The sequence below is a fragment of the Hypomesus transpacificus genome, unplaced genomic scaffold (assembly GCF_021917145.1).
Source record: "Hypomesus transpacificus isolate Combined female unplaced genomic scaffold, fHypTra1 scaffold_221, whole genome shotgun sequence".
NCBI classification, from domain to species: domain Eukaryota; kingdom Metazoa; phylum Chordata; class Actinopteri; order Osmeriformes; family Osmeridae; genus Hypomesus; species Hypomesus transpacificus.
This window is the reverse complement of record NW_025813757.1, coordinates 1-27,142: the sequence shown is the minus strand read 5'-3', so window position 1 is coordinate 27,142 and position 27,142 is coordinate 1. Positions and strand designations below refer to the sequence as shown.

The window sequence follows — 27,142 nt, the reverse complement described above, 5'->3', positions numbered from 1 at the left end:
TTCATTGAACAATTATTTATGCCTCACCTTGGGCTGGCTGCCCCTTCATTTAGTCTGAACAGCTTTAAAGGGACTTTTATTTTGGAAAGAAATGGGCGCTCTTCCGGATCCCTTCCTCCAAACGTCCCCCAGTGGTTTCCGTCCATCTCGGTTCATAGCTGCACGAATCTAAGATTTTTTTTTTAACTACTCATAACTGCACATATTTAAGAGTTTTAGACTCAGTTACTTATTTTACCAAATCATTTCTAACATTATCGTTAAACATTATTATTTGTAGGTACGTTTGTACCGCCCGCACTAAATGGTTCGACTCGAACGCAGCTACCTAATATAACCTTTCACCTATATACACTGCTTGTCAGTAGACGGTTGCATGCACAGAGCAAAGGTAAGTGCTTTTTCAACTGGCTAACACATTTGACTTCGAATACGTGATTTAGCAACAACTACAAAAACCTCAATCAGATAGTAGTCTGACAGTGTCAACGCGTCTGATCATAAGTCGAGCCGCGGCGTTAAACTGTGAACTGTGCCATTTCACAGAACTGTGCAATTTCACAGGTAATGCTGAGGAGTGTTTATAGAAGCCTTATGACGAATCCTGTCAGCGGGCTTAGGAGAATGTCCCAAAACAGTCTTGCTGGAAAAGTTGCCATAGTGACAGCCTCCACAGATGGGTAAGAGTCCCAATGATCTCTCCTTTTGATGTGCATTTCTGATGGGCAGCTTTGAAAAAACAGTTTCTCTCTCTCTCTCTCTCCCCCCCCTTTCTCACTCTCCCCCCCTCTCTCTCCCTCCCCCTTTCTCTCTCTCTCTCTCTCTCTCTCTCTCTCTCTCTCTCTCTCTCTCTCTCTCTCTCTCTCTCTCTCTCTCTCTCTCTCTCTCTCTCCCTCCCTCTGCCTTTCCCCCTTTTGTCTTCCAGAATTGGTCTTGCTGCAGCTCAGGCACTTGGCCATAGAGGAGCCCATGTGGTAGTGAGCAGTAGGCGGCAGGCTAATGTTGACAAGGCCGTGAGCCTGTTGCAGAGTGAGAACATACAAGTCACTGGGACCACCTGTAATGTCGGCATCAGCGAGGACAGAGAGCGCTTAGTCAACATGGTGAGGACATCCTTAACGTCCACTGGCCTGCCTCACACCTAATGAACTGTGTTATTTCCAGTAAGGTGCTACACTAGCTTCACTCAGGTATTCATGAATAAGTTCACTTTGACTGGAGGTCGGCATTACTGCTATGAGCAGGAGCTTCCTGACGAATAACTGATAGTTCATCGCTGTTGTGTTCAGACAGTGGAAAAGTGTGGAGGGGTGGACATCCTGGTTTCCAATGCAGCTGTCAATCCCTACTTTGGAAACATCATGGACTCCACAGAGGCAGTGTGGGATAAGGTGCCCCTAACATTTACAATTCAAACATATAACGGCTAAATTTGTACTTTCATTTGAGCTATTGATATATCTGATGTTAAGAAACGGGCTATATCTATCCTACGTGTGTGCGTGTGTGCTACGACCTTGCTCTAACGCCAAGCCAATAATGGAATCTCTCCAACCTTTCCGTCAGATCCTTAGTGTGAACGTGAAGGCAGCTTTCCTCATGACCAAGCTAGTGGTGCCTCACATGGAGAAGAGGGGGTGAGTAAGGGGAAGCTGCTGTTGTGGAGGCGGTTGTGGGATTCAGCTCCCTGATTGGTGCAACGTCCACAGATCCACCGTGATTGATTGACTACATGGTGGTTGTGTTCCAGGGGCGGCAGTGTGGTGATTGTGTCGTCTGTGGCTGCATACCAGCCCATGCAGGTGCGTGAGGTCATAATGGGTGGGGCACCCCAAATCTTTAAGTAAAAAAATGTGGTCTGGAGTTTGAGTTGGTGTTTTTGGGGGCTAAAAGTTTTGTATTGTTAGATAATGACCCTGTGTGAGTTTTACTGGAGCCGTTCTGTGTCCTCCCCCAGGCCTTGGGTCCGTACAGCGTCAGTAAGACAGCACTGCTGGGACTGACCCGAGCCATGGCTCCAGAACTGGCTCAGCTCAACATCCGGGTCAACTGTGTGGCCCCCGGGGTCATCAAGACCCGATTCAGCTCTGCGGTGAGGGGCATCCGTTCATCCCCAGCGCACCCCCCTCTTCCATGTCCTCTCTCCCCTCAGGACAGACCAAAATCGGGTTGGAACTGTTGCCATAGTGTTAATCGTTTATCAGTCCACCACAAGGCCTATTCCACTTTTCCTCATTGACGTGCTGACAAAACCTTCAAAGGGGACCTAAAAGGTCTTGCTGTGATGACGTTATCTCGTGGTTTTATGTCTGCGCTGACATGGCTGTGTTCTTTCCACAGTTGTGGCAGAATGAAGACGTTGTGGACGAGTTCAAAAAGCAGCTCTGCATTAAAAGGTTAAGTCAACTTCGATCTGCTCTGCACACTGTCGTCACCGAATGTTTTCCACTTTCGGATCTCAGTAATGATGTGTATCCCTTCAGTGAATTTACTGTTTTACCCTGTTGGTGAAGGCTAAGGGAGTCTGTGGTACGTGGTTTGGAAAGAAAACGTAAAAATAAACTTTTCGTTCTTTTCAGGATTGGAGAGCCAGAGGAGATTGGCGGCGTGATTGCTTTCCTGTGCTCCAAGGAGGCCTCCTACATGACTGGGGAGACGGTCTCTGTGACAGGAGGAATCAGCTGCAGGCTGTAAAACTGGACCTTCCATGATCAAGTCTTGAGATATAGACAATTAAGACATCTCAAGACATGCTGCCAACATAATGTTCTTACTTGTCCATCTATATGCAAGGAAAGCACCTATTTCACAAAATGCTTACTTCTTTTTGCTGAATGGAAGCTAAAAAGGTCCACTGATCAACAATGATTCAACAGTTTTCTTCGCACACATTTTGTAAACATGCTATAAGTACATACTTATGACGTGCCTTATATAAAACACTTTTTACATTCTAAGGATTGACAGAGACGAGACAAGATTTATCAAGTGATTCTATATGGAGAAATGTACCATTAGACAAAATATAGTTTCAATTAATTGTTGACAGAAGCTGAGGTAACAGATTACAATAGTAAATGTCGAACGAAAATGCTCTCAACTGTAAACTTTAATTAATGTAAATACCCAAATCACAGAATTTGCTATGTTAATGTCAAACATTGAATTCATAATTTCTGTTTTCTCCAATCAAAACTATAAACAGAAAACTTCTATAGCTTACATTCTTTTTACCCAACATAGACCCTGGCTGGATTGAAACACCATCACTTTTCACTGGTATATTAATCGTATAAAACTATGTTACAGCACCCTGAACTGAATATGAAAGACAGTTTAGTACAAACTTGGTTGATGGACAAGGAGTTTTTGAAAAAACGGAAAAAAAGTAGCCATGAGAAGCCTCTCCTGTATAGAAGATATATTTATTAGAATAGTTTTAACAACTGTCATTCATATTTAATAAAGGATATACACATTGCAATACAACAAAATAACAATTTGGCCTAATTTAATTTCCATATCTCTTCACATACATAATCACTTTCTAGACTGCACACGACATTAGTTAATCCGAGTTAAAGAGCTTAAATAGTCTCCTTGTTACATCCAGCTCCGTTAATTTTTCTCAAGTTGTCATCTGTGTCCGTTGCCAGGCGACAGTAGGTCCCGTCGAGCCAATCCAGGCCTCCAGAATTCTCTCAGAGTGGGAACGTATGTGTCGTGTTTAGTCTTGTAGTAGCGCTTAACAAACAGCTGGAGGAGACAGACATGCTGTTAGAAAGAGGGGCAAAGGCGCTAACAAACGACACGTGGCAGCAACTGATGTGGTGGTTTTGATAAAGCGATCATACTCTGCCTTTAAAATTTTTGGTTGCTTCGTCCTCCGAGTCCACTATGATGTCATCGCCTGATTCTGTAAGGGCCGGGGATATTTTAGCTGACGGGCGTAAACGGGAAAACTTTTTTAACAAATCACCTTCACATAGCATCTAAACACTTGACTGAAATAAGTGTAATGCTTTTGCAAACACACCTGTGGACCCTCACCTGAGTTTGCCTGTATAGAGGGGGAACAGCCCAACACTGGGGGCATGGCACAGTTCCTGTACAGGTCAAAGAAACAGGAATGAGGACTGATCACATTTTCTACACAGGAACAGTCGTTGACTGAAAAAACGAATATGCCGTCATGACTACAGCCATGTGTTACAGTCATGGCGGCTGTCTCGTCTTTCACTCACTCTTTATCGGCCGCTTGTGGCCACTCGGCACCGTGTCTCAGAGCTCTGGAGATCCTCAGCCCTGCTCTCGCCACCTTCGTCCCCTTGACTGACCTGCCGAGGAACCGCCTGGTTTGTTTCCCGTTGCCGTGGGAACACAGAGCCGGAGAGGTCATGGGCGCAGGAGCGGAGGCTGCCTCGCCCAGTCTACGTAGCAACACTCTGGGCTGGCAGCGGAGACAAGCCGTCACCAAGGACGACAGGGCCACGTCTTCCGGTAGTTTCCGGGGTGAAGCGTCAGATCTAGGCGCGCCATCGTTCCTTGGGTCGCCCTGGGACGCCCCCTCTCTTCCAGAAACGCACTCTTCATCAGCCTCGCTCTCCTCTGAGGACGTGCTCGCTCCGTCTTTCATGGTCCTCCTCCTCCTCTTAGTCCCTCGTCCGGGGTTCGTCTCGTCGTCCTTCTTTGTAGCTTCGGATCCCTCATCTCTTGTTTTCTTTCCAGGTTCGTGTTGGGCTGCACTTTTCACCTGAACATGCATCTCCTCCACCTCCTCCCTCGCCGTGTTACCTAGATGTGTTGAGATCCGTTTGAGCGCGGTGCATTTGGAGCTCCCAGTTGAATCTGACTGTTCTAAAGAGTCTCTTAAACCGACAGGATCACTTCCTGCTCTCCTTCTAGCTGCCAACATGATCGGCAGGTCTTTGGTGGACATCCGTCCAATCACTGGGTCGATGAATGGCAAACTGTCCCTGGGCTGTCTGTGATTGGTCGCTAGTGGTCCAGTTTGCATAACGCTGGGACTGGATTCCCGCACTTTTCTGGATGGAGGCAGAGACAGCGAGGAGAGGATGGTGTCGCCCAGGCAAGGCGGGAGGGACGCTGGCGAAGGAAATGAAATAGAACGACTCAGGAAGACTTGACAAAATGAACATGGTAATGGTTTGAGTGATATTTATTTTTGTTATTTGGTCCCACCTGCTGGTTCAATATGGCCCAGACAGCTCTGGTGCTGGAGCAGAGCCTTCATATGCTGGGGCTGGGAAGCAACCAGCACACACTCCTCCATGACAGAGGGGGCGACGTTGAGCCAGGAGGACACTGTCTGAAATCACAAAAGGGAAAGATAACACAGGGCTTTTAAACAAATAACCAGTTTCTATCAATTTAATAGGAATTACAGGGATAACTAAAAGCTGTCAACTACAATGATGAACCTTTCCAAATTAATTGTGCTTGGTAATGGTATTGTTTGACAAATCTTCTTGACTAGAACCACAGGCAATTTCGGGCATTACAAAGACTGAACGACAAAACAAAAAGTAAACAAAAACAACAAAGTCAACAGGAAGACAACACAGGGTTGCCATAGCAACGAAAAAAGTGGTCTGGTGGTGTCCCAGTAGCCTTCCTACCTGAACAAAGTTGGGCACAGGCAGCAGCTGGTCCAGCCTGACTAGAAACTCCCATAGGAGCTTCTCTAGCTGCAGGTCAAACTGAGGCCCATACTCTGTGAGAAACTCCTCCTTAAAACAGTGAGGAGACAGTGACAGACAATATCACACAGGCTTCCCAGGGCAGTGAGTCTATTGTTTGAGGGGGAGGATTTGAGTTAAGCAAGTTAGGTTTTCTGAGTAGAATTAGTTGATGAAAGCTCACGAGTCTGACCTTGTAGAACTGTTCTCTCTCTGTGGGATCTCTCAGGATGGTCGAGACAAAGTCATGGAAGTTAGATACTGCTGCCTCGATCTTGATGTCCCTCTTCTGAAATCAAAACGCACAAAGACGCATAGTAGTGTAGCCGTTCTCTCAGGACTGAACCGTTTTGGGTTCCTCAAAAAAGATAACATCCCAAATACTATATGGTTGTTATATGTTTTGGAAACTGCAAAGGCAGCTCGAGTCTAAGACAGACTCGAGACAGCAAAGACTGCTGCTTGTATTTTGTTTTGTTACATTTTAATGTATTTTTAAAAATTACTTTTATCACTTGTATTATCGTTTTTATTGATTATGTAAAGCACATTGGGCTGCAATTCTTGCATGAAATGTGCTATATAAATAAAGTCTTACTATTATTATTATTACTACAGAAGAACCTAAACGTGAGTTCAACTAGGTCTGTGTCGAGTCGTGTTCACTTGAAGTAAAAGTTGCCATTATTGGTGGGGAGGTTTCAAAGTTCTCTTGACATTGATGGAGACCTAAGCTTAGAGGTAAAGGCCAAAACCAGACTAACCGTTTTAAGATCGGAGGACAAGGTGACAGGAACACGAATTCTTTCAAGATGAGGAAGGATGGTGTTAGGATCCGGAGAGTCCTGACCACGACACAGCTCCAGGATCAGCTGGGAACGAAAAGGTCAAAAGACCCAACAGCTGAGGACATGATACATTTCCATTTACCAACCCAGTGTAAAATCATATTAATTGTTTTTACCACTGATCACTCCAGCCATACTCATCATGTGTACTACTTATATTCCTAAAACAGACCTATACATAGCATAGACAACTGGGTTCTCATCAGATGGAGGAGAATGACCATGCAACCAACACCCACGCATCCTTCTTCACCCAACTTCCCCATAATTGTGCCACCTACCCGTGCTCTCAGCCCCAGCCCCAGCTTGGCCTGGTGTCGGTGGGTGAGCAAACCTGGAGCTGTCTCGCAGGAGGAGGTAACAAACTCCTCCAAGGTCCCGTATTGCATCACGTCCCTCTCTTTCATCACTTTCCACATGGCTGCACAGACCAGCCGCACAGGTGGGACAAGGAGGCGCAGGGCTTGGAGGGGCAAGGTGTCTTCTTTTGTGGGAGGGGAACGAGAAAGCAAATTGGAGGAATTATTTTACATTACGCCTATCGACACAAATCTAACTCATTATTAACTGAATTCGGGTTTAATAAACGTGGCCATTGTTAGTATTGGAAAAAGTTCGGTAACTTGTCTCTGACACTCTGCAAGCGTACCAGTAGTTCTTCTAGCCATAGGACTAAGCTAATGTAGCTAGCTGACAGGCAGAGAGGCTGTAAATCTGTCACTGAACCTCAAGTTATCTTCTAGTTCTGCCCAGACAAAACAATAGATAGAAATGCCATTTTGGCAAAAAATGCAGTGCAGCTTTGATACAAAAAGCTTTTATTTACCCTTCTTTGACGACGATTTTGCCATTTCGAAGTTTTGATCACTCTTCTTTTCGTATGGTTGTTAGCAAAAGCTAATTTGCAAGTATTAGATAATTAACTTGTCACTTTTAAACAAGCTAATGGGGAGACATTTAAATCATCGATATAGAAAAGTAAATAATATCTATAAAACGTTTGTTTGTATTTGATTAGAAATGACACACACCGCTCCAAACAAAACAACTATTTCTCTCCCGCCTTCGTGACATAGGCAAAGAACCGGAAATGATGTAGACGTCCGTTTACAAATATATTCAGATATTTAATTAGAAAAAAAGTTTGTGATGTTTAATTACAAACTCTGATTTAAAAAGGTTGTTGTTGTTGACAAAACGTTTGTTAATTTGTCGACAAACGCGCGCTAACAGACACAAATAGAAACATACAAACAACACTGGACTTTAGTCTATGCAGGTCTGAATCTGAATCATAAATTTGGCAGAGTAAAGTCCATCTAAATGTGATTGCTGGGTCAAATAAGAGCAAGACGAGGCCGCAACAGTCAGAGTCACTGTTGGAAAAGAAAAACAGACTGAAGGCGGTCAAAAACTGAAGAATGGAATCAACATCCTTGCTGCTAAAGTAAGTTTATTATACCTTCCTTGTATCATCTTAAAACAAGTAACACAAGGGGAAAATCATAGCTTATTTTGTTTAATGTTTACTGTAATAGGCCTACTGTTCTTCCTCTGGTGATGCCATTTGTTGCTATATCCATAGCAAAGATTATAGTATTTATTAGGAGTTACTATTTCAACTTCTCTTTTCAATATCTCTCTTTCTGTCTCCTGAGTACATTTACTTAACAGCACACAGTGATCCCACACCTTATCTCAACAGTATGAGCACAAGAGCGTTACGCAACATTGGGGTCCAGCCGATTTGATGACCGCTCCAACCTGTCCTTTTCCTCCTCAGGTCCGTGTCCAGGCGAGTGTGGTCGCCCACCCAGAGGCCCTTCAGAGTGTGCAGTCATGACAGGGCGATCAAGAAGGGCGTCACTGCTGGGACCCTGGAGGAGCTGAGGGAGAAGGTGAGGGAGATCGAGTATGTGTGTGACACAGAGAGAGAGGAAGAGAGAGAGAGGGGGAAGAGAGAGAGGAAAAGAAAGGGGGGGAAGAGAGAGAGGAAGAGAGAGGGGGGGGGAGAGAGAGAGGAAGAGAGAGAGAGAGCGAGGAAGAGAGCAAGGAAGAGAGAGCGACAGAGAGAGAGAGAGAGAGAGAGAGAGAGAGAGAGAGAGAGAGAGAGAGAGAGAGAGAGAGAGTGGAGAAACTAGTTAACAACATGAACATTAGATACATTCTCCTAGATACATCAGCAATGTATCACAGTAAACTCGCAGCACGGCAGGATAGAAAGCGCCTCTTAGTGTCGGTTTAAAACTAAAGCTTCAAACGACAAAGATTCAAAATCCAGAGACACTCCGCGATGCAGCATGCAACTGTCAACAACGGCAGTTCTAAGCGTCTCCGTTTGTCTCTGCCGCCGAGTGCAGGTCTGCCAGGCGCTGCTGCTGTGCATGTCGGCCATGTCCTTGGTGTGCGAGGAGGACGGAACAGAGGTCAACTCTGAGGACTTCCTCATGTCCCTACCAGACAACACTGTGCTCATGGCCCTGGAACCTAAACAGACATGGAGACCTGCCAAGGTATGAACGTCTAAAGGGAGTCTAATGGGAGTCAGGTGGCTGAGCGGTTAGGGAATCGGGCTAGTAATCAGAAGGTCGGTGGTTCGATTCCTGGCCGTGCCCAAAAAATGATGATGTGTTCTTGGGCAAGGCTCTTCACCCTACTTGCCTCGGGGGGAATGTCCCTGTACTTACTGTAAGTCGCTCTGGATAAGAGCGTCTGCTAAATGACGTAATGTAATGTTGTCATGTACTACTCATAGGTGTGGGACAGGGCGTAGGTCTATATTACTTTACCTAACCTACTACGTATACAGATAAGTGTTTACATGTCCAAAATGGCAAGTAAAGCTAGATACATGTGTTCTGTGTATCTTAGGCAAACTTCAAATGTACTCACAAACAAGCATCAGATGTGACGGTTAGTTTCTTTTGTGAATTTTCCTTTCACTGTCAATATCATAGGGTGCAATGCCCCTCAAACAGCTGCACAACACCAAACCTCGCACAGGAAAAGACATTGCCCGGGTGACCTTTGACCTCTACAGGCTGAACCCCAAGGACGTTTTTGGTTCTTTGAGCGTCAAGGCCACCTTCCGAGGCCTGTATTCTGTCAGTGCAGACTTTAAATGCCTTGGGCCCAAGAAAGTCATCAGGTCAGTGAAGATGTTGATACTGTTTCACTTCCGATCCTGATCCATGAAGAAAATTCTAGGCTTACCCGCCCCAACAGTCTTGGTGACACTCAAACAGTTTTCTGTCCCTTATTGCTGCCAACTGTTAAGGGCCGGGTTTCCCAGATTCGTTAAGAAGCTCTTAACGCTAAGAGCTTCTTAAGAGCGTTCTAAGAGCTCTTAACGCTCAGAGCTTCTTAACGAATCTGGGAAACCCGGCCAAGGGCTGTTGCACATGCACGTTATCTCTCACACACACACACACATCACACAGTACCGACAGTGACTCTCTCTCTCACACACACATCACACAGTACCGACAGTGACTCTCTCTCTCCCTCCTCAGAGAGGCTCTCCGCGTGGCCTCCGCCCTACTCCAGGCAGCGGGTCACATGCTGATCTCCTCCGCCTCCGTCATCCGCCGCATCATCGAAGGAGCCGAGATCTGGCACACCCAGAAACCCGAGGCCTCAGAGTACTGGGACTGAGACTGAAGCTTGTCATCCAATAACGGCCATTTTGTTCCAACGAAAACGAACAGGGCCCTGTGTGGTTGGATTCTCGATATAGATTTGTGATGCTGTTTGACCCAGTGTATTGTCTATGAGCTGATTGCGCTGAACCACGACTACCGTGGATGTCTGTTGATGAATGACCTTTGTGTAAATGTTGTAAATCATCGTCAGTAATGAGACTCAACTGAAGTTGTGTGTGTGTCTTGTGTTAGGAGCGCTTGCTGCTTTAGGCTCTGCTCCTTACATGTGTTAATTAGGTCAAATTATTTTAGTTTTGATTGTTCTGAGTAAATAAATGATATGCTGCTAAAAGCAAAACCAGTGACACCAGTAAACCAGGACATTTTTAAAAGATACATATTTTACCTGTAAGCAAATTGTGATACTGTAACACTATAAGGTACACAAATAAATAATGATAAACAACTCTACTTACAAACAACTAAGAGAACAAAAATATCAGTTTATTGGCCAGAACAGAAATATCAAACGTCTTTTTTTTTTTTTTTTTTTTTTACATATCTACTGGAGTTTAAAACTGGTATGTTAACAACTTAATGGTAGACACTGAATATAAAATACATAAGATGAATCATCCTACCTGCACTAGCATAACTAAAAAACTCAAACTGAGATCAAGTTAATTTGTTAACAGTGTGCCCTTACAATAAAAGTAAAAAAAACAACAAACAAGAACAGATCTTGCAAATAAACAAACATTTAATCCGACGTCAACAACACGTGTTCTCGTGTGAACTACAATCAAGAGAAGGGTGGTGGTCAGTCAGCTGACCTCAGGTGAACTAAACAAAAGCAACCAGCCTCCTCTCATCCATCCAGAGAAGGAAGGAACCGGCTGAGCATCTGATGGACGTCTGACAGGTCCGTGTCTGGGCCCACCTCCATCTCCAGCGCCTTCTTCCTCCGACCCCTTCTCCTGTCAGGACCCCGGGTGACCCTGGCCAGGACCTTCATCCTCTCCTCTGGCCTGACCCAGCGAGCCAAGCCTTGCTTGACGTGGTAGCGCATGTCTCCGAACCATTGCGTGAGCTGCCGGCGGGTGAGCCCAGTCAGCCTCTGCAGTCCGTCGTAGTCCTCCGCTGTGGGCCACTGGAGGATCATGAAGGTCTCCCTTAGCAGCTGAAGCTGGAGCAGTGTCTTATTCCTCTGACGGTACCTTCTCTCGGAAGACCCAGGGGAGGGGTGAACGGCCTGGGGAACTGGGGGAGGCGGAGGGACCAGTCCACCCTCGACGTCCGTGGGGGAGGGGATCTCGCCGACGGCTTCTTGCCTCGTCTCGTTCTTCCAACTGTCGGAAACGGAACCGTCGTTGCCGTACGGAAACACACCGAGCGTCTCCTGACTGGCTGCTTGTACCGGAAGTTCCGGACACTTCTTGGTCCACCCTTCACATTTGCTGTCCGCCAGTCTGACGTCAGCCAAGTTGACAGAGGTGGTTGCGCTGACACCGTCTTTACTTGAACTCTTTGCAGTTGACCCCGTCAAATCACCCGCCTCTGACTTCCGAATATCCTTCATGCTAAGACCCGTCTCCTTGTGCAGAGAGAAAAGCTGCTGTTCGGAGGGTTCCGGGGTTTGCTGGGAGAAATTCTGCAGTTTCTTGAAGTTGCCTGTGTCTGTGCTGACAGGCATGCAGTATTGTTTTGGAACAATTACCTCCTTGCCTGTGCCCCCTTTCTCTGACTGGCACCCAAACAACTTGGTCCAAGCCTCAACACCGTCATCACTTGAAGTCTTGGCTGTTGACCCCGTCAAATCACCCGCCTCTGACTGGGGGGATGGTGAGGTCTGGATTTGTGGAAATATTCGTTCACGGCACCGTTTCTGAAAGCGTTGGTTGTTGAACCATCTGCGAATATTCTTCATGCTGAGACCTGTCTCCTTGTGCAGACAGAAAATCTGCTCTTCGGAGGGCTTTGGGGTTTGCTGGAAGCAATGCCGCAGTTTCTTGAGGTTGACCCTGTCTGTTCTGACAGGCATGCGGTATTGTTTTGGAACAATTTTCTCCTTGCCTGTGACCCCTTTCTCTGACTGGCACCCAAACAACTTGGTCCGAGCCTTGCAGATTTCCTCACAGTCCCAGCTGATGCCATAGCAGAGTCTCTGGGTCATGAACCAGACCCTGACCTGGTCCGGGTGCAGCAAGTAGCGGAGTGCTAGGGTGGTCATCTCTGGTAGGGTCGGATAAGGGAAAACATCGAAGTGCTTCTCAAGCTCTGAAACTGCATCCCGGCAAATTTGCTGAGTTTTTTGTTCCGATCGCGCCCAGATAAGCCGCAGGTTCTCTGTGAACACAGGGAGGCACACCACGTGGTTCTGGTTGAAGCGGAAAGTGGTTAGAGTGGGATCTACACACTCCTGTCCCCGCTCCCAGACTGTGGGGAGGGGTTGGTCCAGAGTGGAGACCTGGTTATGTCTGTTATCTCCAGACGTTGTTTTCGGTTTAGAGGTTAACCGTTCTGTCTTTTCTTGACGAACGGGAAACCATACTTCTGTTGCCTCTGGGGCACTGGTCATCTGTGAAAGTGACTCCTATTTTGGATTAGGAGAAAAAATGCGTTTTAAGCTACTGATTTAGCTAACTTAAGTAGCTAACTTTATTTGTCAAAGCTAGCTTGAATTTGCTAAATAAACTTCCTGGCTGACCTAGATGAAAAACGGGATGCACGTACCTGTCAGCTACTGCTAGCTAGCAGTAACTATGTCAATTTCTAAAACTGGAAGATTATTTCTATTTTTGATCACTCATCGAAGAAAAGTCCAATCTGACGGAATGGCCTCCCGCTCCCGCTCACATTTGAGGTCAATAAAGCTTAGAGTTCGGGTATTCTAGTCCTCATGGATACAAGAGTAGGTTTTGTCTGTGTAGGCTACAAGTACCTTTTAAAAGTGTTGCCAAAGGTTAAGCCTCATACAAAAGTACGAGAAAACTTTAAAAGATCAGGCAGACGAAGCAGGATCGATCAAACGTTACTTGTCCAGGAGGCACAGGAAGCGAAGACCACTGGAAGGTAGCTCTCCTCTCCAGTAACAGGTGGGAGATCCTCAATCAAGTATTGGCAGGGGCGAATCTAGGTTCCCACTTTTTGGGGGGCTAAGCCCCTAGATAAACCTATTATTTTTCCTGTGACCAAGCAAAACTAGGGGGGTCTGGGGGCATGTTCTGGGGGCATTTTTTTAATATCCTTTTAAATAGTGTCCTCTAGTGGGTTTTAGGAAGATACATTGACAAATTGACATTTAAAATACGAAAAAAAGAAAAAATAAAGTTTAAAACAAAAAATATATTTTGAGGGGGCTGGTGAAACTTTTGCCCCCCCCCCCCCAAAAATAAATAAATAAATGAATAAATAAATAAATAGGGTTAGATACGCCAATGAGTATTGGTAAAACTCAATTCAACATTTCAAAGCAAAGAGAATTGGAAAATCTGATCAATATAAATTGGATGAAACAGAAACTAAAAAACAATACTAGATGGAATGCTTTTTTATTGGTCAAGAGTAGGTAAGACTTATGGTATATAATGTTGAGCTAGAAGCTTAATATACTAACAGCAAAATATGCTTTTAGATATTAAAACAACTAACAGTAACTGCCATCATGGAAAGATCATATTCAGTCATATTAAAACGTAATATGATGCATAGACAAATGAAATACGTAAAAGATAACAACTGTAACGTTAAGTAACACATACAGAGTAATACTTTGCAAGAGGGATCTAAAATTATGGAATGGAACCTAACCATAGGTAAAACTCAATACTGTACATATTTGCCATTGAAAGATACTTTGATGTCCGAACATGCTTTGGCCATTTGTAAAAACTGTGAAGTAGAAGTATATTGTTTGTCACACCATAAAGGTCTAGAAATATGAATACTGTAAATCTCTGAATATATATATTTATATACTGTATATATGAATACATTTTCTAAAACTATTTAAATACACTTATAAGTGCAATGTAGTCAATTGTATTTCCTGTCATTCAAATTTGCCATTTAAAGTAATTCAGCATTTAGACTGAAATTTAAAAAAATTACAGCAAACAGCAAATAAATTATACTTTTTTTGTAAGAGTTTGCAAGAATGGTCATCATTAACTTGAGCATGTACTGCAAACAGGAACATTTCCTTCCAGCTTGGCGATAAGGAATGAGAGTGCATAGATGAGATGGCAAAATAACATGAAGTGCTAATATTAAACAGCTTAAGAACAACTGCAGAAGATGTCAGGCTACCTCTCAACTGAGAGACCAGTACACAAGGCCTCTGGAGTTCAACGGGAATGACAAAGCAACATTAGACTTAGAAAACCTTCTAAAACCCTCAAGTCAGATGTACAGTAGTATTCCTAAAATACTCCTGAATGATGCATTGGTTCACGTGGTTCAAAAAGGTAAGACTTTTCGCTGTCTGGTGAAGTACAAGAAGTGGAAAAGTGTGGGTGTCATACATAGACAACATCCATGTGACAAAAAGAGATAAGAGGAAGCAAAAGAGTGGTCAGGCAGCATAAACCCCCCTCCAGTGCTGTTAGGCCCCGGGTCCAGCCTGGGCCTCGCCTAGCTGTCATTGCCAAAGACGGTGTTCAGCTGCTGGGTGACCCTGATGAAGGTGGTCCTGCGGCTCAGCTCCTTCAGCTTGGCTGCTCCCACATAGGTGCAGGTGGATCGAACCCCACCCAGTACATCTCGTATGGTGACGTCAACGGGGCCTTTGTAGGGGACCTCTACCGTCTTCCCCTCCGACGCCCTGGAGAGGACAGAGAGAGAGGGGACATTTAAATTTTTAGTCATTTAGCAGACGCTCTTATCCAGAGCGACTTACAGTAAGTACAGGGACATTCCCCCCGAGGCAAGTAGGGTGAAGTGCCTTGCCCACGGACACAACGTAATTTGGCTGGCCTGGTACCGGCAACCTTCTGATTAATAGCCCGATTCCCTAACCGCTCAGCCAAATTCCCCCAGAGAGAACAGAGACATGTTTGAGCGACCATGTCTTCTTAGTCTTGACTTTGGTCATCTATGCTGCTGCTTTACTGTCACCATATAACAAGTTTCATCTATACATCAGTTTTTTACACTGAGAACACAGGGGGAACAGATTTCCCTGGAGGCCTGGGGAAAGTGATTCCCCCCTGTATTTTACAGTCTGGCGATTTATAAAGCATAGTGTTGCAAATAACCTAGATCAGAGGTCTTCAACCCTGGTCCTCAGGGACCCCCTGTCCTGCACATTTTTGATGTTTCCCTGCTCCAACACACCTGATTCAAATGAATGAGTCGTTATCTAGTTATGCAGAAGCCTTTTAACGACTATTCATTTGAATCAGGTGTGTTGGAGCAGGGAAACATCTAAAATGTGCAGGACAGGGTTGAAGACCTCTTGTCAGACATGTCAGAATGTCAAAATGCAAAAACACAAGAATATACATTTTGGGACAGTCAAGTTCAGTGGGTCAAGTTCAGTTTGGGACGGTTCATTTTGCACTTCGGGGCGGCACGCGACCAGCCTCTCTGACCTGTACTCAGCCACGCCCCCTGCGTGTTTCTTCATGGCTGTGTCGGAGCTCATGCCGTAGAACAGCTTGTACTTCTTCCCGTTCTTCACGATGACCTCGCCACCGCTCTCCTCGTGGCCCGCCAACATTCCACCCAGCATCACAAAGTCAGCCCCGGCACCTGTGGGTCACACAGCCACCACAAAGAAGTCAAAGTAAAAAAAAAACGCAATCAATTACAACTGTGTCCTCGGTAAAGAATGAGGGGTGCTAACATCAGATGCTATGGAGGTTGGGCTCCAGCACACAGGCTTACATGCTAGTTTCTATATCTACTAAATAAAATATGATGTGAAACTAATCCTACCAAAGGCCTTGGAGACATCTCCTGGACAAGTGCATCCACCATCCTGTATGAGATGAGAGAGAATAAGAGAATAAAGAGAGAGATGCATGAGTATAAAAGAAAAGTGTATATACAGCTAGCAGTGGCGTAACTATAGGGAGTGCAAGGAGTGCAGCTGCACTAGGGCCCGTGGCGAAAGGGGGCCCGTCCTCGATCTCATCGTAAAAGTGAGACAACCTGACCGGGCCCCTTAAGGCAATCTGACCGGGCCCCTTAAGGCAATCTGACCGGGCCCCTTGCACCGCTGTAATACCGCAAGTTGAGGATCACATATGATCCAGTGTTATCAATTCGCAAACATTTCTCAATTATGGTGTCAGTTATTCAGAATTATGAGCTATCACCTGCCCAATAAACATTTTAAAAACAGTCAGTGTTAACAACAGCAAATAATTAATTTTTCCTAATTTGCCTTTTGCTGAATGAAACAAATGTCGTTTTTATTAAGTAATATTGCCCTCGAAAAATAGCAAGGATGTCTGGGTAATATTGTTGTCAAACATTCCCGCCCACCCACACACGATTGTTCCCATCCAGTTGTTGGAATACCACAGACAGTTGTTGTTGGGATACTACAGTTGTGTTGCATTAGTGTTTTGAAGCGAATTAGGCTACCCCAAGCCATGCCCTTTAACATAATAGTGGCTCCAGAAAGCGGCAGGAACGAAAAGAGCAAGATGTAAGGGTGGCAAAGCTGTCAAAACTATGCTCATTTGGATTGTGGCGAAGCGTGTTGAAGAGGACGCTACGTCTGACCCCCAGCCCGGCAACAGCAATGAGTGTGAAACTCAGCCACCAGGGTAGGCTAATAATTATATAACGTTTACGGTCTGGTGTATGCAGTTGACATGGCTATTAAACGTCATAAAAATGCACATATAGGCCTAGGCTACCAGGCAGCGGCCAGGTTAGATATAGTAAACTATGTGCAGGATGTAGTCGGAAAATAGCTAAAGCTAGATAGACTAAATGTAAACTAGCATATCTAACGAACATAAAATCAAATATTCACCATCGAAGTGACTGTTTTTTTTTTACTAGTACCCAGATAGCACACATGACAGATCGAAACGTCATTCATAACGTCGGATAAGCCTCGGTAAATGATCAGATTTTCTTCTCATCTCCGTGCTCTATTTCAAACGTCTCAGATACGTCGGCTCATGACTGACTGTTCCATTATGCTCATTCCGTGTTGTAGCAAGCATAATCTAGAGCCAGAGACTCGCGAGTCTGAGCCGTTCATCTTTGAAAACCGTAATCTATCTTCACATAGAAGGAGCAGTCGTTACCCTTAATTGTACATCATGAGTAGCCTAAATTTCCTTGCGCATTGCTAAACTGAAAACTCAATAATTTCGCCTGACGATAGGTCGGTAAGGGGCCCGTTGGTGAGATCTGCACTCGGGCCTGCCAAGTCCTTGTTACGCCGCTGACAGCTAGAGCAACCCCGAGTACCCCAAAAAGAATGAAAAAATGTCCTAACGTAGACATAATCCATTCTTAAATATATTGTCACTGTGTGATAACAGTGCTTGGTGATGTGTGTTATGTAGTACAGAGTTCAGTAGAACGTACAGAGATGATGTGTCCACCCAGACCGTGAGCAGCATCTGCACACTCAATCACAGCACTGAGCTGTGGGTAGCCCACCCCGGTCTTCTTACGAGTGGTACACACGGACCCTGTACACACACACACACACAATACAGGAAGGAGATCATTAATTAGATTTTAAACTCTTGAACTCTGCGAGATAAAAATTGTATTCTTCAAGCTGTACGTTAGTCAAGCATAATATAATCTATCCATCTACTAGGTAGTCTGGTTGTGAGGTCACCTGGTCCGATGCCTACTTTGATGATGTCAGCGCCAGCTAGAATCAGCTCCTCCACCATTTCCCCGGTAACCACGTTACCTGCCTGGGATAGGGACAGTTCAATCACCATCAACTGCAATTACTACAATGCTGTAACTAAATAATAATCCCCTCAAGCTGTTTTCATGAGTGTGAGAAACGGGAGAGAGAGTGTGAGAGAGAAAGGTAGAGCGAGGGAGAGACTACAATAGAGAGTGAGAGAGGCGTAAAAGAGAGAGGTAAAATGAGTGTGTGTGAGAGACTGTACATGGGGTAAATGTTACGACTAAAAACAAAGCGTAAAAAGAATGGCGCCAGTTTACCATGATGGTGTGCGATGGGTATTTCCCCCTCACGTCTTTGACAAAGTGGACAAAGTGCTCGGAGTAACCGTTGGCGACGTCTACGCAGATGAACTGCAGCTTAGGCACGGCGGCTAGGATGGAACCCAGCCTGTCAAAGTCTCCTTCCCCAGTCCCTGTGCTGACAGCCACGCTCTGAGGGGGAGACATGTCACATGTTCACATGTAGTAACTTAGCAGACGCTCTTATCCAGAGCGACTTACAGTAAGTACAGGGACACCCCCCCCCCCCCCCGAGGCAAGTAGGGTGAAGTGCCTTGCCCAAGGACACAACATAATTTGGCACAGCCGGGAATCAAACCGGTAACCTTCTGATTAATAGCCGGATTCCCTAACCACTCAGCCATCTGACTCCCTGAGACGAAGAGAGGGACGCGGAGAAGCCGAGAGTGAGTGAGTGGGAAAGCAAGACAGAGAGGGAGAATATTTTGAGGGAGGAGTAGAGGTGTCGTATGGTAGTCATACAGATACAACATACTAAGCTAGAATTGGGAAACCGTCAAGCTGCCAGTTCACGTACACTCATGCAGTGTGAGGCTGCTGTACCTGTACACAGTCTGGATGCTTCGCTGCAAACTCCTTCCAGTCATCCACAGAGTAATGCTTGTGAATGGTGGTGAAGAGAGTGAACTAGGAGAGGAAAAAGAGAGACAACAATCAAAGTTGATTGTTAGGCGGTACTTCCAGTAACTCCTGCCTTGGCAGGTAGTCACTCGTAAAACATAGTTGTTTGTTCTGATTACACACTATTACCTGGTCAAGAATGACGGTAATTGTCGCGCATGTTTGAGGTATGAACTCTACCTGATTCAAGACCAGAGCCATCTCAAAGGTCCCAACGGTGTCCATGTTGGCCGCGACGATAGGGATGCCTCTGTAGCTTCCTCCGGAGTTCCTGAAGGTGTAGGTCCTCATCAGGTCCACCTTGGAGGGGAGGAACAGAAACAGGAGAAGAAGAGGGAGGTCAACCTTCAGGTACCAAAAGCCTAGTCCAAGTCTCAGCAGCCCAAATGCAAATACTGACTTTTTAACTGCGTTTGAGAAACTAGTACAGTTCCTAAAATGTATGCAGTTATAAATAAATTATTAAAAATACATTTGAATTGGACTTGGTCTTCTGAGGTGCATGTGGTGTAAATTGTATAACCAAAAATATTTAAATACCTCACTACGTGACTTAAGAGTGCTTCTCTTAGGACGAAGCAACACGTCCTTGAAGTCCAGTTTGATGTCATTCTCAATGCGAGGCATACTAGCAACAGTTACTGTTGAGACTGTGTGGATATCCTGGAGTGCTGATCTAAAACTGGGGTAGACATAACAATTAGGACACATTTTTCCTCTGTGGCCTCTTGAAAACACACAAACATGCACAATGACGTAATTCACTCAGACCCAGATCACGTATATCCCATTTCTGTGTGGTATTCCATATGGAGCTGTTATTATTTCAGACTGTATGACAACAGTCATGCACAGCTACCACTAATGGTTTACACACGGGTAATAATCTATGAGTAGTAATAATAACTCAGTAATAACTTATTGACTAAACTAGCTTCATGCTAGCTTAACATTCCGCAGCAGCGTGTTGCATGAAGTGCTCAGTCAGTGCACGCCAGAATCAATACCAAGTGAAAATCAAAAGGTCAGCAAGAACATCAGCTAGCAGTTATCAACGCTCAATATTAGCATCTGCTTTGTTAGCACAAAATAACAAATTAGGCTACGATTGTGTCACATTTAATGTTATTTTGTATATATGATGCCATAATGTACTTACGTTACCTTGCGGAAAGTATGACAGATCGGAGTCAGTCTTCTCAATGCTTCCTAAACCATAACCGTTGTGGGACATGGTGCCGGATCTCGACTGTATTTTGCTCTTGTAGTTTGTGTCGCAGCTTTCATTATTAATATGGTTCAGCAAAAGACTACAAAAAAAAACTACTCGTTTTACGTCGCTGAAAAAGAATTGTGTGCAGAATCTGCTGCGAGTGGAAGAACAAAACCAACCTACAAACTAACTTTCGAATGAAAAAATCTGAAATATAATTATTGTAGTTATATACATTGATATTACCTTATTTTCTAAAGAGAAAATGCGAAACAAAATGCGGAACATTATATTTTAGAAGCAACTGGGAAATGGGGATACTCTTAGAGCAACACAGGAACCTCAATTGAAATTTGCGACCAACAGTGAAACAACAATTTTAGTACCAAGTCACTGTACTCCAGTAGTCAATTTATTCAGTCTTCACACTTTCTTAATATTAATTTCAGGTAACTTTTGATTCACAAGCAACATAAATCAGGATGTTGATTAAAGTCAAGGTAAGTCTACAGTTTAGTTTGCCTAATTAACGTTATTCATTTCTTTGCCTGCCGATTGTGTATTTTGCTGGCGCTCGTGAATCATTAGAATAAATAGGCTGTAGCCTAATAAATGCTTACTGATATCAACCCGTGATAACGGTCAAGGCTTTCATTTCTTGTCATGTTCTGTGTAGCGATTCGTTCTTGACTCGCTTTAACACACCTGTGCTTCCCTTAGACGCTCACCGGTAAGGAGATCGAAATTGACATAGAGCCGACAGACAAGGTACAATTATGTTGTCTCACTGTACCTCATTTGTTTATAATGCTGTGTGTAATAATGATCACCTTTCATTGTGTGTGTGTGTGTGTGTGTGTGTGATTGATGTCAACATTCCTTAAATAACTGTGGGTGTTTGTGTTTTCAGGTGGAACGGATTAAAGAAAGGGTGGAGGAGAAAGAGGGGATCCCCCCCCAGCAACAGAGGCTGATCTACAGTGGTAAACAAATGTGAGAGACTGTCACTCCGTCCTGTAATCACAGATAGTCTACATTAGGGTGACCAGACGTCCTCTTTTACCCGGACATGTCCTCTTTTCGAGACCTAAAAAATGCGTCCGGTAGGGATTCCAAAATTGACAAAGTGTCCTCTTTTTCACAAACTCAAATCTGGTCACCTTAGTCTACATATCCCTGTAGTTTTTCACTGGTACTCTGGGCTAAAAAACAACAACTCTTCCGCTCTGTATTCTTCTCTGCCTAATTTCCTTCCTCACCCCCTTCCTCATCTCCTTCCTCACCCCCCCTCCTCATCCCCTTCCTCCTCCCCCTCAGGAACGATGAGAAGACAGCAGCAGACTACAAGATCCAGGGGGGCTCAGTTTTACATCTGGTCCTCGCCCTCAGAGGAGGGGAAATCCTCCACAGCCCCAAGAGCCTCCAGTCTGCCTTGTAAACCGCCAACGCCGCCTTAATGAAACTCCCCCATGCACAGATCCATGTGATCCTGCTGACCCATCCCTCCCTGTGCTAAACTGGGTCACTGAGAGGACTATAGGTGCTCTGCTCAGGCCTGGGTCAAACACTGCTCAGAATTATTATTAAGCACTTTGTGTGCACCTGATTTTCTTTTTACAAAGAACCATGGAACCATTAAATACAACTTTGAAGTCAAACCAACCAACATTTTAAAGTATTTGACAAATCTTTCCCAGCTCTGACTCTGTCTGAGAGGTGATTATTTATCTTTAGGCTGAATCTTGAACCCCGGCTAGGCTCATTGTTAAATCACCAGAAATGCTGTTTTCATATGAATACTCTAGACAGACACGTTTTGTTTCCTGATTGTGTGTTTTCCATGTGGATTGTTATGTTTTTGTCTGAAGTGTTGTCATGTTCGACTCGAACAGTCCCATCCCTGAAGAAGCATCAGATGACTGCTGATATTACGTTTACAAACTCCTGGGAAAGTTTGAGAAGTTATTCGTTTTGGTAGATTCATGTCATGGTTTTGTTTGTCATTAAATAAATTGCGTTACCATTCGGAGATGCTGAATTGTTGACTTGTAAGACAAATTAACGAGATGTTAGATGTGAGATGCACTCCTTCTGCGACCTTTATTTACATAATTTACCCAACATATTACTTTAGCATTTCATTAAATTAAGCATTTACATAAACTTGACAAAATGTTTATTTGGACAAACTCCAAATGGGAATGTTGGTGAAATGGAATTACTATTTTGTAGAGTAAACAACCAAAACTATGCCCCTTGGTCTAATGGAAGAGGGGTAAATTGAACAGTATATTAATATAAACCAAATATACTGGAATTGCTAAATAATTTTGACTGTAGGTTAAATTAAAACAAGAATAGACCAAGTAAAGTTAAATGAAAAATACATTTAATAACATTGCAAATGAACTAAATCACTTACAAGGCAAACACGTTACAAATAAAATGAAGTTTAAATCTTACTAACTCCATGATTATTGTAAATCGGATAGAAGAAGAAAGGAAAGAAGAATAAGCAGAATCTAGAAAAGAAGAAAGGCTCCATAACATTCCACATTACATTTTATACCCAACTGTCATCTGTAAAAACAACCAATTAGATCACATCTGTACCCTTCTTCATCAACATACAGTGTGAGGATAATGCCAAAGCAACAGGTAGTCATACAATGAAGTGTGACAAACAAAGAAAACACTTAATCCAGCAACTCAAGTCTTTGGCATATAAGAGGTAGGAGCAGAATGTCTCCCAGCCTACAATGTTGTGGAGAAGTAATTAAATAGCATTGCTGTCACTGAGACTTAACAATGAAAATGCATGTATTAGACACAACAGTACTTCGCTCATCCCTCGATGCTCTTACAGCATAGGAAAGAGGAAAAAGTAGTATTCTTAGCACTAAAGTATTCCTGTCATTTGATTTCAATCATTTATGAATCCGAGCAAAAAGTGCGTTGCTTCTCACTACTATACCACCGCCTGTTGGCTTGAAGATGGTGTATGGCGTTGACGTAAGTGTCAAGGCACAGCATGGGAATTGCAGCTTATCAGACAGACTGAAGAAGGTCGAACTAGAGACCTGGGCAGTCAAGGAGAGTCGAAAACACTGGACCCAAACACCAGACTGTTCCCGTTGAGGTTATCTGTAAGACATCGATAAAGTGAGCTCCTGTTTCAACCCAACCCATGCTTTTCCCCGTCGAAACAAAGCACTGAGAATCTGTTATTCAGGTTGTGAAGTCGTCTTTGTGACAAAGCACTCTAACTGCTCTGTTGTGTGTGATGTGTGCAGTGTGATGATTTGTAATAAAGATGTAGTGTATGTACAGTGAGTGGGCATGATGGTGGGAGGGTAATAATGAGACGTGATGAAATGGAATCCTTTGGACACCCCAAAGCACTCCAACAGTTGAACTTTTTTTTTTCTAAATGGAAACGTTCATTAGTAGGCCGACATATCTATGACATAACATACATGGGAGTATAGGGTTTGCAGGCACAAAAACATCTTACACATTCTATACCCTGTGAGCTTTACATCGTTGACGTCACTGACCGCAATATGATAACTTTTGACCCTTTCAGACAGAAACTTCTGGTCTACACTGTCGAACTGCTGAGTCAAAGCTCACTGTTCATCACTTACGCATTTTTATTGTTTCTGTAAGATGAGGAACTGCATGTTCATAAAAAGCACTAGTAAACATTGTCAAAAACCTCTTGATCTTTTACGTTATAGAATGATCCAAAAGGCTTTGGCAGTGTAGAGAAGGCAGTCTGAAAGTCCTGAGTGTCACACAGACAACAAACACCGATTACAAGAACGTCTTTCTTGGAGTGTGTGTTCTTTCCAAGGATTATAATTTATCACATGTTCCAATTAATTTTCACTTTCTCATATATAGTTTGGCATCCTCCATTACAAATAACTGCCTGAATGTGTGTGTGTGAGTGTTTGTGTGCAGCCAGTTGTTTAAATGGGCCACACACTGTGAAAAGCCATCTATGAGGCAGTATGGTACTGTGACGTCGACCCTGACTCACTGATACATTACTAACATAGTGCGTGTGCATGTGCGTGTGTAATGGTGCATGGTTGTGTGTGTATAAAATACAGTGTTTTTCCATATTCACACTAGACATCATTATGACTAAACTCGTTTTTTCAACACTGCACGTGTCTCTTTTTTAGCTTGCGACGTACGTCCCTTGTCTAGCAGACCAAAAATAAAAGTAGTTTAATGTCCATCTTAAAGGCGATTTCTTTTACAGTGTTCGGTTAGAATGAAGCCATAGACTCGATGTGAAGTTTTGGAAACAAACACTTTCTTTTGTTTGCTTTAACATGAAAATTGTAGCTCTGCAAAAATATCAGCATGAATCATCTCTCAAAATTATGAATAAAACTACACCAATACCTAGGTCCAGAATATATAATGATTAAGGCAATTAAATGGAACTGCTTGAACTATACAAAACCAGTTCATACATTGGCTCTTATATGTACTGTATACCTCTTCAGTTGCAATAGTAATACAAATAGACCCCCAAAAAGGTATTTATGTTGAATAAAAAACAATAACCCCCCAAAAAACTAGACATTAAAACTAACAAAATGGAACTGAAAAAATAATAACACATGATATAAACAATTATCACAAAATTACAAAAAAGCATTTTGGAATCACAGTTATTTAGCTCAAAAGAAAACAGCATTTAGTGTACTGAAAACACAAAAAATAATTTGATCAGAATTTGAGGGGCTGAGAATCTGAATACAGCATTGGTGTGTTTTTCGAGTAAGAAAATGATAAGTTACAAGGTGGCAAAAAAACATTGCCCACTTAGATTTGCTACACAAAGCACAATAAGAGTTCTTACAAATGTTTCTCTTAATGTGGGAGTGTGCAGGGAGAGTGTGGAGGTGGATGAGGGCAGAGGATGAGGAGGGAAGGATGTGAGGAAGGATGAGGAGGATGTGAAGTGGGCGTGAGGGTGTGGATCCCACCGTCTGGCTCACTTATCCTTCAACGCTGATGCAGAACGGAGGTGAGCTGACTACGGTTCTCCTGTCCTCTTTCACTCCTTTCGTCCTCCCTTCTTTCCTTCTCTTTCCTTCCTCCTCTTTCATCCTGAACCTCTTTGGCACAGCAGTGACGTTTAAAACGACACATTCGGAGGGGAAAATGAACCCTGCATATCAATACAGGCGTGTTTGTGCCTGTGAGCACCTCTAATTCTACTAATAACACTAGCCTTGCTCTGTGTATACGAGTGTGTGTGTGCGTGTGTGTGAGTGTCCGTGTGTGGGAAAGAGAGGTTGGGGAAAGTAAGTTTCCGAGGTTGTGTGTTCAGCAGTCTACTTTAGCGTCGCATCAGTTCGAGAGAGCGGGCCTGGCCTCCATCTCCTCGCCCTCCTCCTCCCCGCTGCCCGTGTCCTCCGTGCTCCCGGTCATTGCTGGGTAGACCACCACACAGAACTTCTGGCCCAGGTATGTCATCTTGGCTGTCGGAACAGAGGGAAGGTCGTTAGAGTTGAGGTGACGCGGAAACAGGTTCCAGAATATAAACCATGCCCTAAGTTAGATACGATGTTGTCCTGGGCTACGTTTCCCGATAACGATGGATCGTAGCAACGATTGAGCAAAAAACAAAACAATCGATATTTCTTACGTGCGTTTTCCCAAACATTAGTTTTTATTTTTGAATTTTCAAGAGACACTTTAGCTACGATGGCTTTGGGGACGGCCCGTAAAACTAAGATTCGTCGTACAATGGATTCTACGATAAAGTTAGGCTTGCGATGCTTTTGGGAAAACGTAGCCCTGTACAATCACACAGTTTGGCCAGTGGGTCAAGATAATAAAACACAAAGCAAAAACAATTGCTTTACAAAACCTTAACTAGAACCCTGTCAAAATCGCAACCAACTGTTGCAATGTGTCAGTAAACCACCTGAACAGAGGATAGGAGAGGGAACCAGGGGGGAAGAGTGACGTACCAACGAACGAATTGAAGCACTGCGGCTTGTTGTCCCAGTAGACGCCCAGGAAGTAGACGGGCACGCCGGTCAGCATGATGGCCAGGCCGATGCCACAGACCACGGGCTCCGAGTACAGGGAGAAGATGAGCAGGAAGGCCCAGAACAGCAGGTAGATGACGGGCCACACCAGGCTGATCTGGAAGGGGGGAAGACAGGTGGGGGACGTGGGGAGAGGAGGGGAGAGGAGAGGTGGGGAGAGATGGTGGGAAGGCAGAGGTGAAGAGAAGTGTTGAGAGGAGGGGAGAGGAGGGGAGAGGACGGGGAGAGGGATAAAGAAAAGGTGTCAGTCTTTATAAACATCTAACTTCCACTGCAAGAACAAAGAGACAGCGATTTCGATCTTCTACTTTACTTCCTCTCAAACAACGCTCACTTTGATTGGCCGGTGTATGTCGGGCTCCTTGATGCGCAGGACAATCTGCCCGGCAACAGTGACTCCGTAGAAGAGGTAATTGATGAAACCCACATAGTTGATGAGGGTGTACATGTCACTGGTGCACAGCATCAGAAGGGTGGACAGACACTGGAGGCAGAGAAGTAAAGAGAGGAGAGAGAGAAGGAGAGAGAGAAGGAGAGAGAGAAGGAGAGAGAGAAGGAGAGAGAGACGGAGAGAGAGAGAGAAGTTTCAGATCAAACCATGTACAGTGAGATGGATACCAACACGTGGCAATGACATGAAGAAAAGACAGAAAGGCCTCCTCACAGTGAAAAGCAGGGCAGGGATGGGGGTGCAGCGCTTCACATGAATCATGGCCAGCAGACTGGGGAGGTGACCCTCTCTGGCTCCGGCAAAGAACAACCTGGTACACAGAGAGAGAGAGGGAGGGATGGAGAGAGAGAGAGATGTTAAGCACTCATATGGTCTAGTGCACACTGT

At 44.3% G+C, this 27,142-nt stretch overlaps 6 protein-coding genes across 11 annotated transcripts; 3 read left to right on the top strand and 3 right to left on the bottom strand.

Moving 5' to 3' along the window:
- Positions 1–102: 102 nt before the first annotated feature.
- Positions 103–3,217, top strand: dhrs4 (dehydrogenase/reductase (SDR family) member 4). 2 transcript variants are annotated; one of them, XM_047014106.1, is made up of 9 exons: positions 103–391; positions 565–680; positions 926–1,103; positions 1,290–1,391; positions 1,567–1,637; positions 1,751–1,802; positions 1,958–2,092; positions 2,341–2,396; positions 2,580–3,217. In XM_047014106.1, the coding sequence occupies exons 1-9, from the start codon at positions 377–379 to the stop codon at positions 2,692–2,694; spliced, it is 840 nt and encodes a 279-aa protein (XP_046870062.1). In that variant the 5' UTR covers positions 103–376; the 3' UTR covers positions 2,695–3,217. The 2 variants fall into 2 exon arrangements, with proteins under 2 accessions (XP_046870062.1, XP_046870061.1); XM_047014105.1 differs by having other exon boundaries at positions 547–680.
- Positions 3,218–3,483: 266 nt separating this feature from the next.
- tinf2 (TERF1 (TRF1)-interacting nuclear factor 2) lies at positions 3,484–7,633 on the bottom strand. Of its 4 annotated transcripts, none has more exons than XM_047014100.1 (10): positions 7,374–7,633; positions 6,829–7,031; positions 6,464–6,571; positions 5,893–5,988; positions 5,640–5,750; positions 5,203–5,329; positions 4,245–5,106; positions 4,051–4,106; positions 3,855–3,940; positions 3,484–3,756 (listed from the first exon to the last, which is right to left on the bottom strand). In XM_047014100.1, the coding sequence occupies exons 1-10, from the start codon at positions 7,396–7,398 to the stop codon at positions 3,637–3,639; spliced, it is 1,794 nt and encodes a 597-aa protein (XP_046870056.1). In that variant the 5' UTR covers positions 7,399–7,633; the 3' UTR covers positions 3,484–3,636. The 4 variants fall into 4 exon arrangements, with proteins under 4 accessions (XP_046870056.1, XP_046870058.1, XP_046870057.1 ...); XM_047014102.1 differs by having other exon boundaries at positions 3,855–3,916; positions 7,374–7,623; XM_047014101.1 differs by having other exon boundaries at positions 6,829–7,028; positions 7,374–7,623.
- Positions 7,634–7,804: 171 nt separating this feature from the next.
- cideb (cell death inducing DFFA like effector b) lies at positions 7,805–10,633 on the top strand. The gene is made up of 5 exons (XM_047014107.1): positions 7,805–7,994; positions 8,331–8,445; positions 8,908–9,060; positions 9,505–9,695; positions 10,060–10,633. The coding sequence occupies exons 1-5, from the start codon at positions 7,969–7,971 to the stop codon at positions 10,199–10,201; spliced, it is 627 nt and encodes a 208-aa protein (XP_046870063.1). The 5' UTR covers positions 7,805–7,968; the 3' UTR covers positions 10,202–10,633.
- Positions 10,634–13,723: 3,090 nt separating this feature from the next.
- Positions 13,724–20,252, bottom strand: gmpr2 (guanosine monophosphate reductase 2). 2 transcript variants are annotated; one of them, XM_047014072.1, is made up of 10 exons: positions 20,173–20,252; positions 19,549–19,690; positions 19,189–19,308; positions 18,931–19,014; positions 18,346–18,519; positions 18,005–18,086; positions 17,743–17,849; positions 16,126–16,168; positions 15,780–15,939; positions 13,724–15,010 (listed from the first exon to the last, which is right to left on the bottom strand). In XM_047014072.1, exons 2-10 carry the CDS (start codon positions 19,633–19,635, stop codon positions 14,821–14,823), a joined length of 1,047 nt encoding a protein of 348 aa, XP_046870028.1. In that variant the 5' UTR covers positions 19,636–19,690; positions 20,173–20,252; the 3' UTR covers positions 13,724–14,820. The 2 variants fall into 2 exon arrangements, with proteins under 2 accessions (XP_046870028.1, XP_046870027.1); XM_047014071.1 differs by having other exon boundaries at positions 20,168–20,240.
- Positions 20,253–20,538: 286 nt separating this feature from the next.
- Positions 20,539–22,250, top strand: nedd8 (NEDD8 ubiquitin like modifier). Its single transcript, XM_047014089.1, has 4 exons — positions 20,539–20,721; positions 20,942–20,989; positions 21,132–21,214; positions 21,539–22,250. The coding sequence occupies exons 1-4, from the start codon at positions 20,704–20,706 to the stop codon at positions 21,657–21,659; spliced, it is 270 nt and encodes an 89-aa protein (XP_046870045.1). The 5' UTR covers positions 20,539–20,703; the 3' UTR covers positions 21,660–22,250.
- Positions 22,251–22,295: 45 nt separating this feature from the next.
- slc7a8a (solute carrier family 7 member 8a) lies at positions 22,296–27,112 on the bottom strand (the record flags this gene model as incomplete). Its single annotated transcript, XM_047014111.1, has 4 exons — positions 22,296–25,728; positions 26,224–26,401; positions 26,639–26,788; positions 26,969–27,112. Coding segments are annotated over 4 exons (603 nt in total), but the record flags the coding sequence as incomplete, so codon positions are not given.
- Positions 27,113–27,142: the final 30 nt, after the last annotated feature.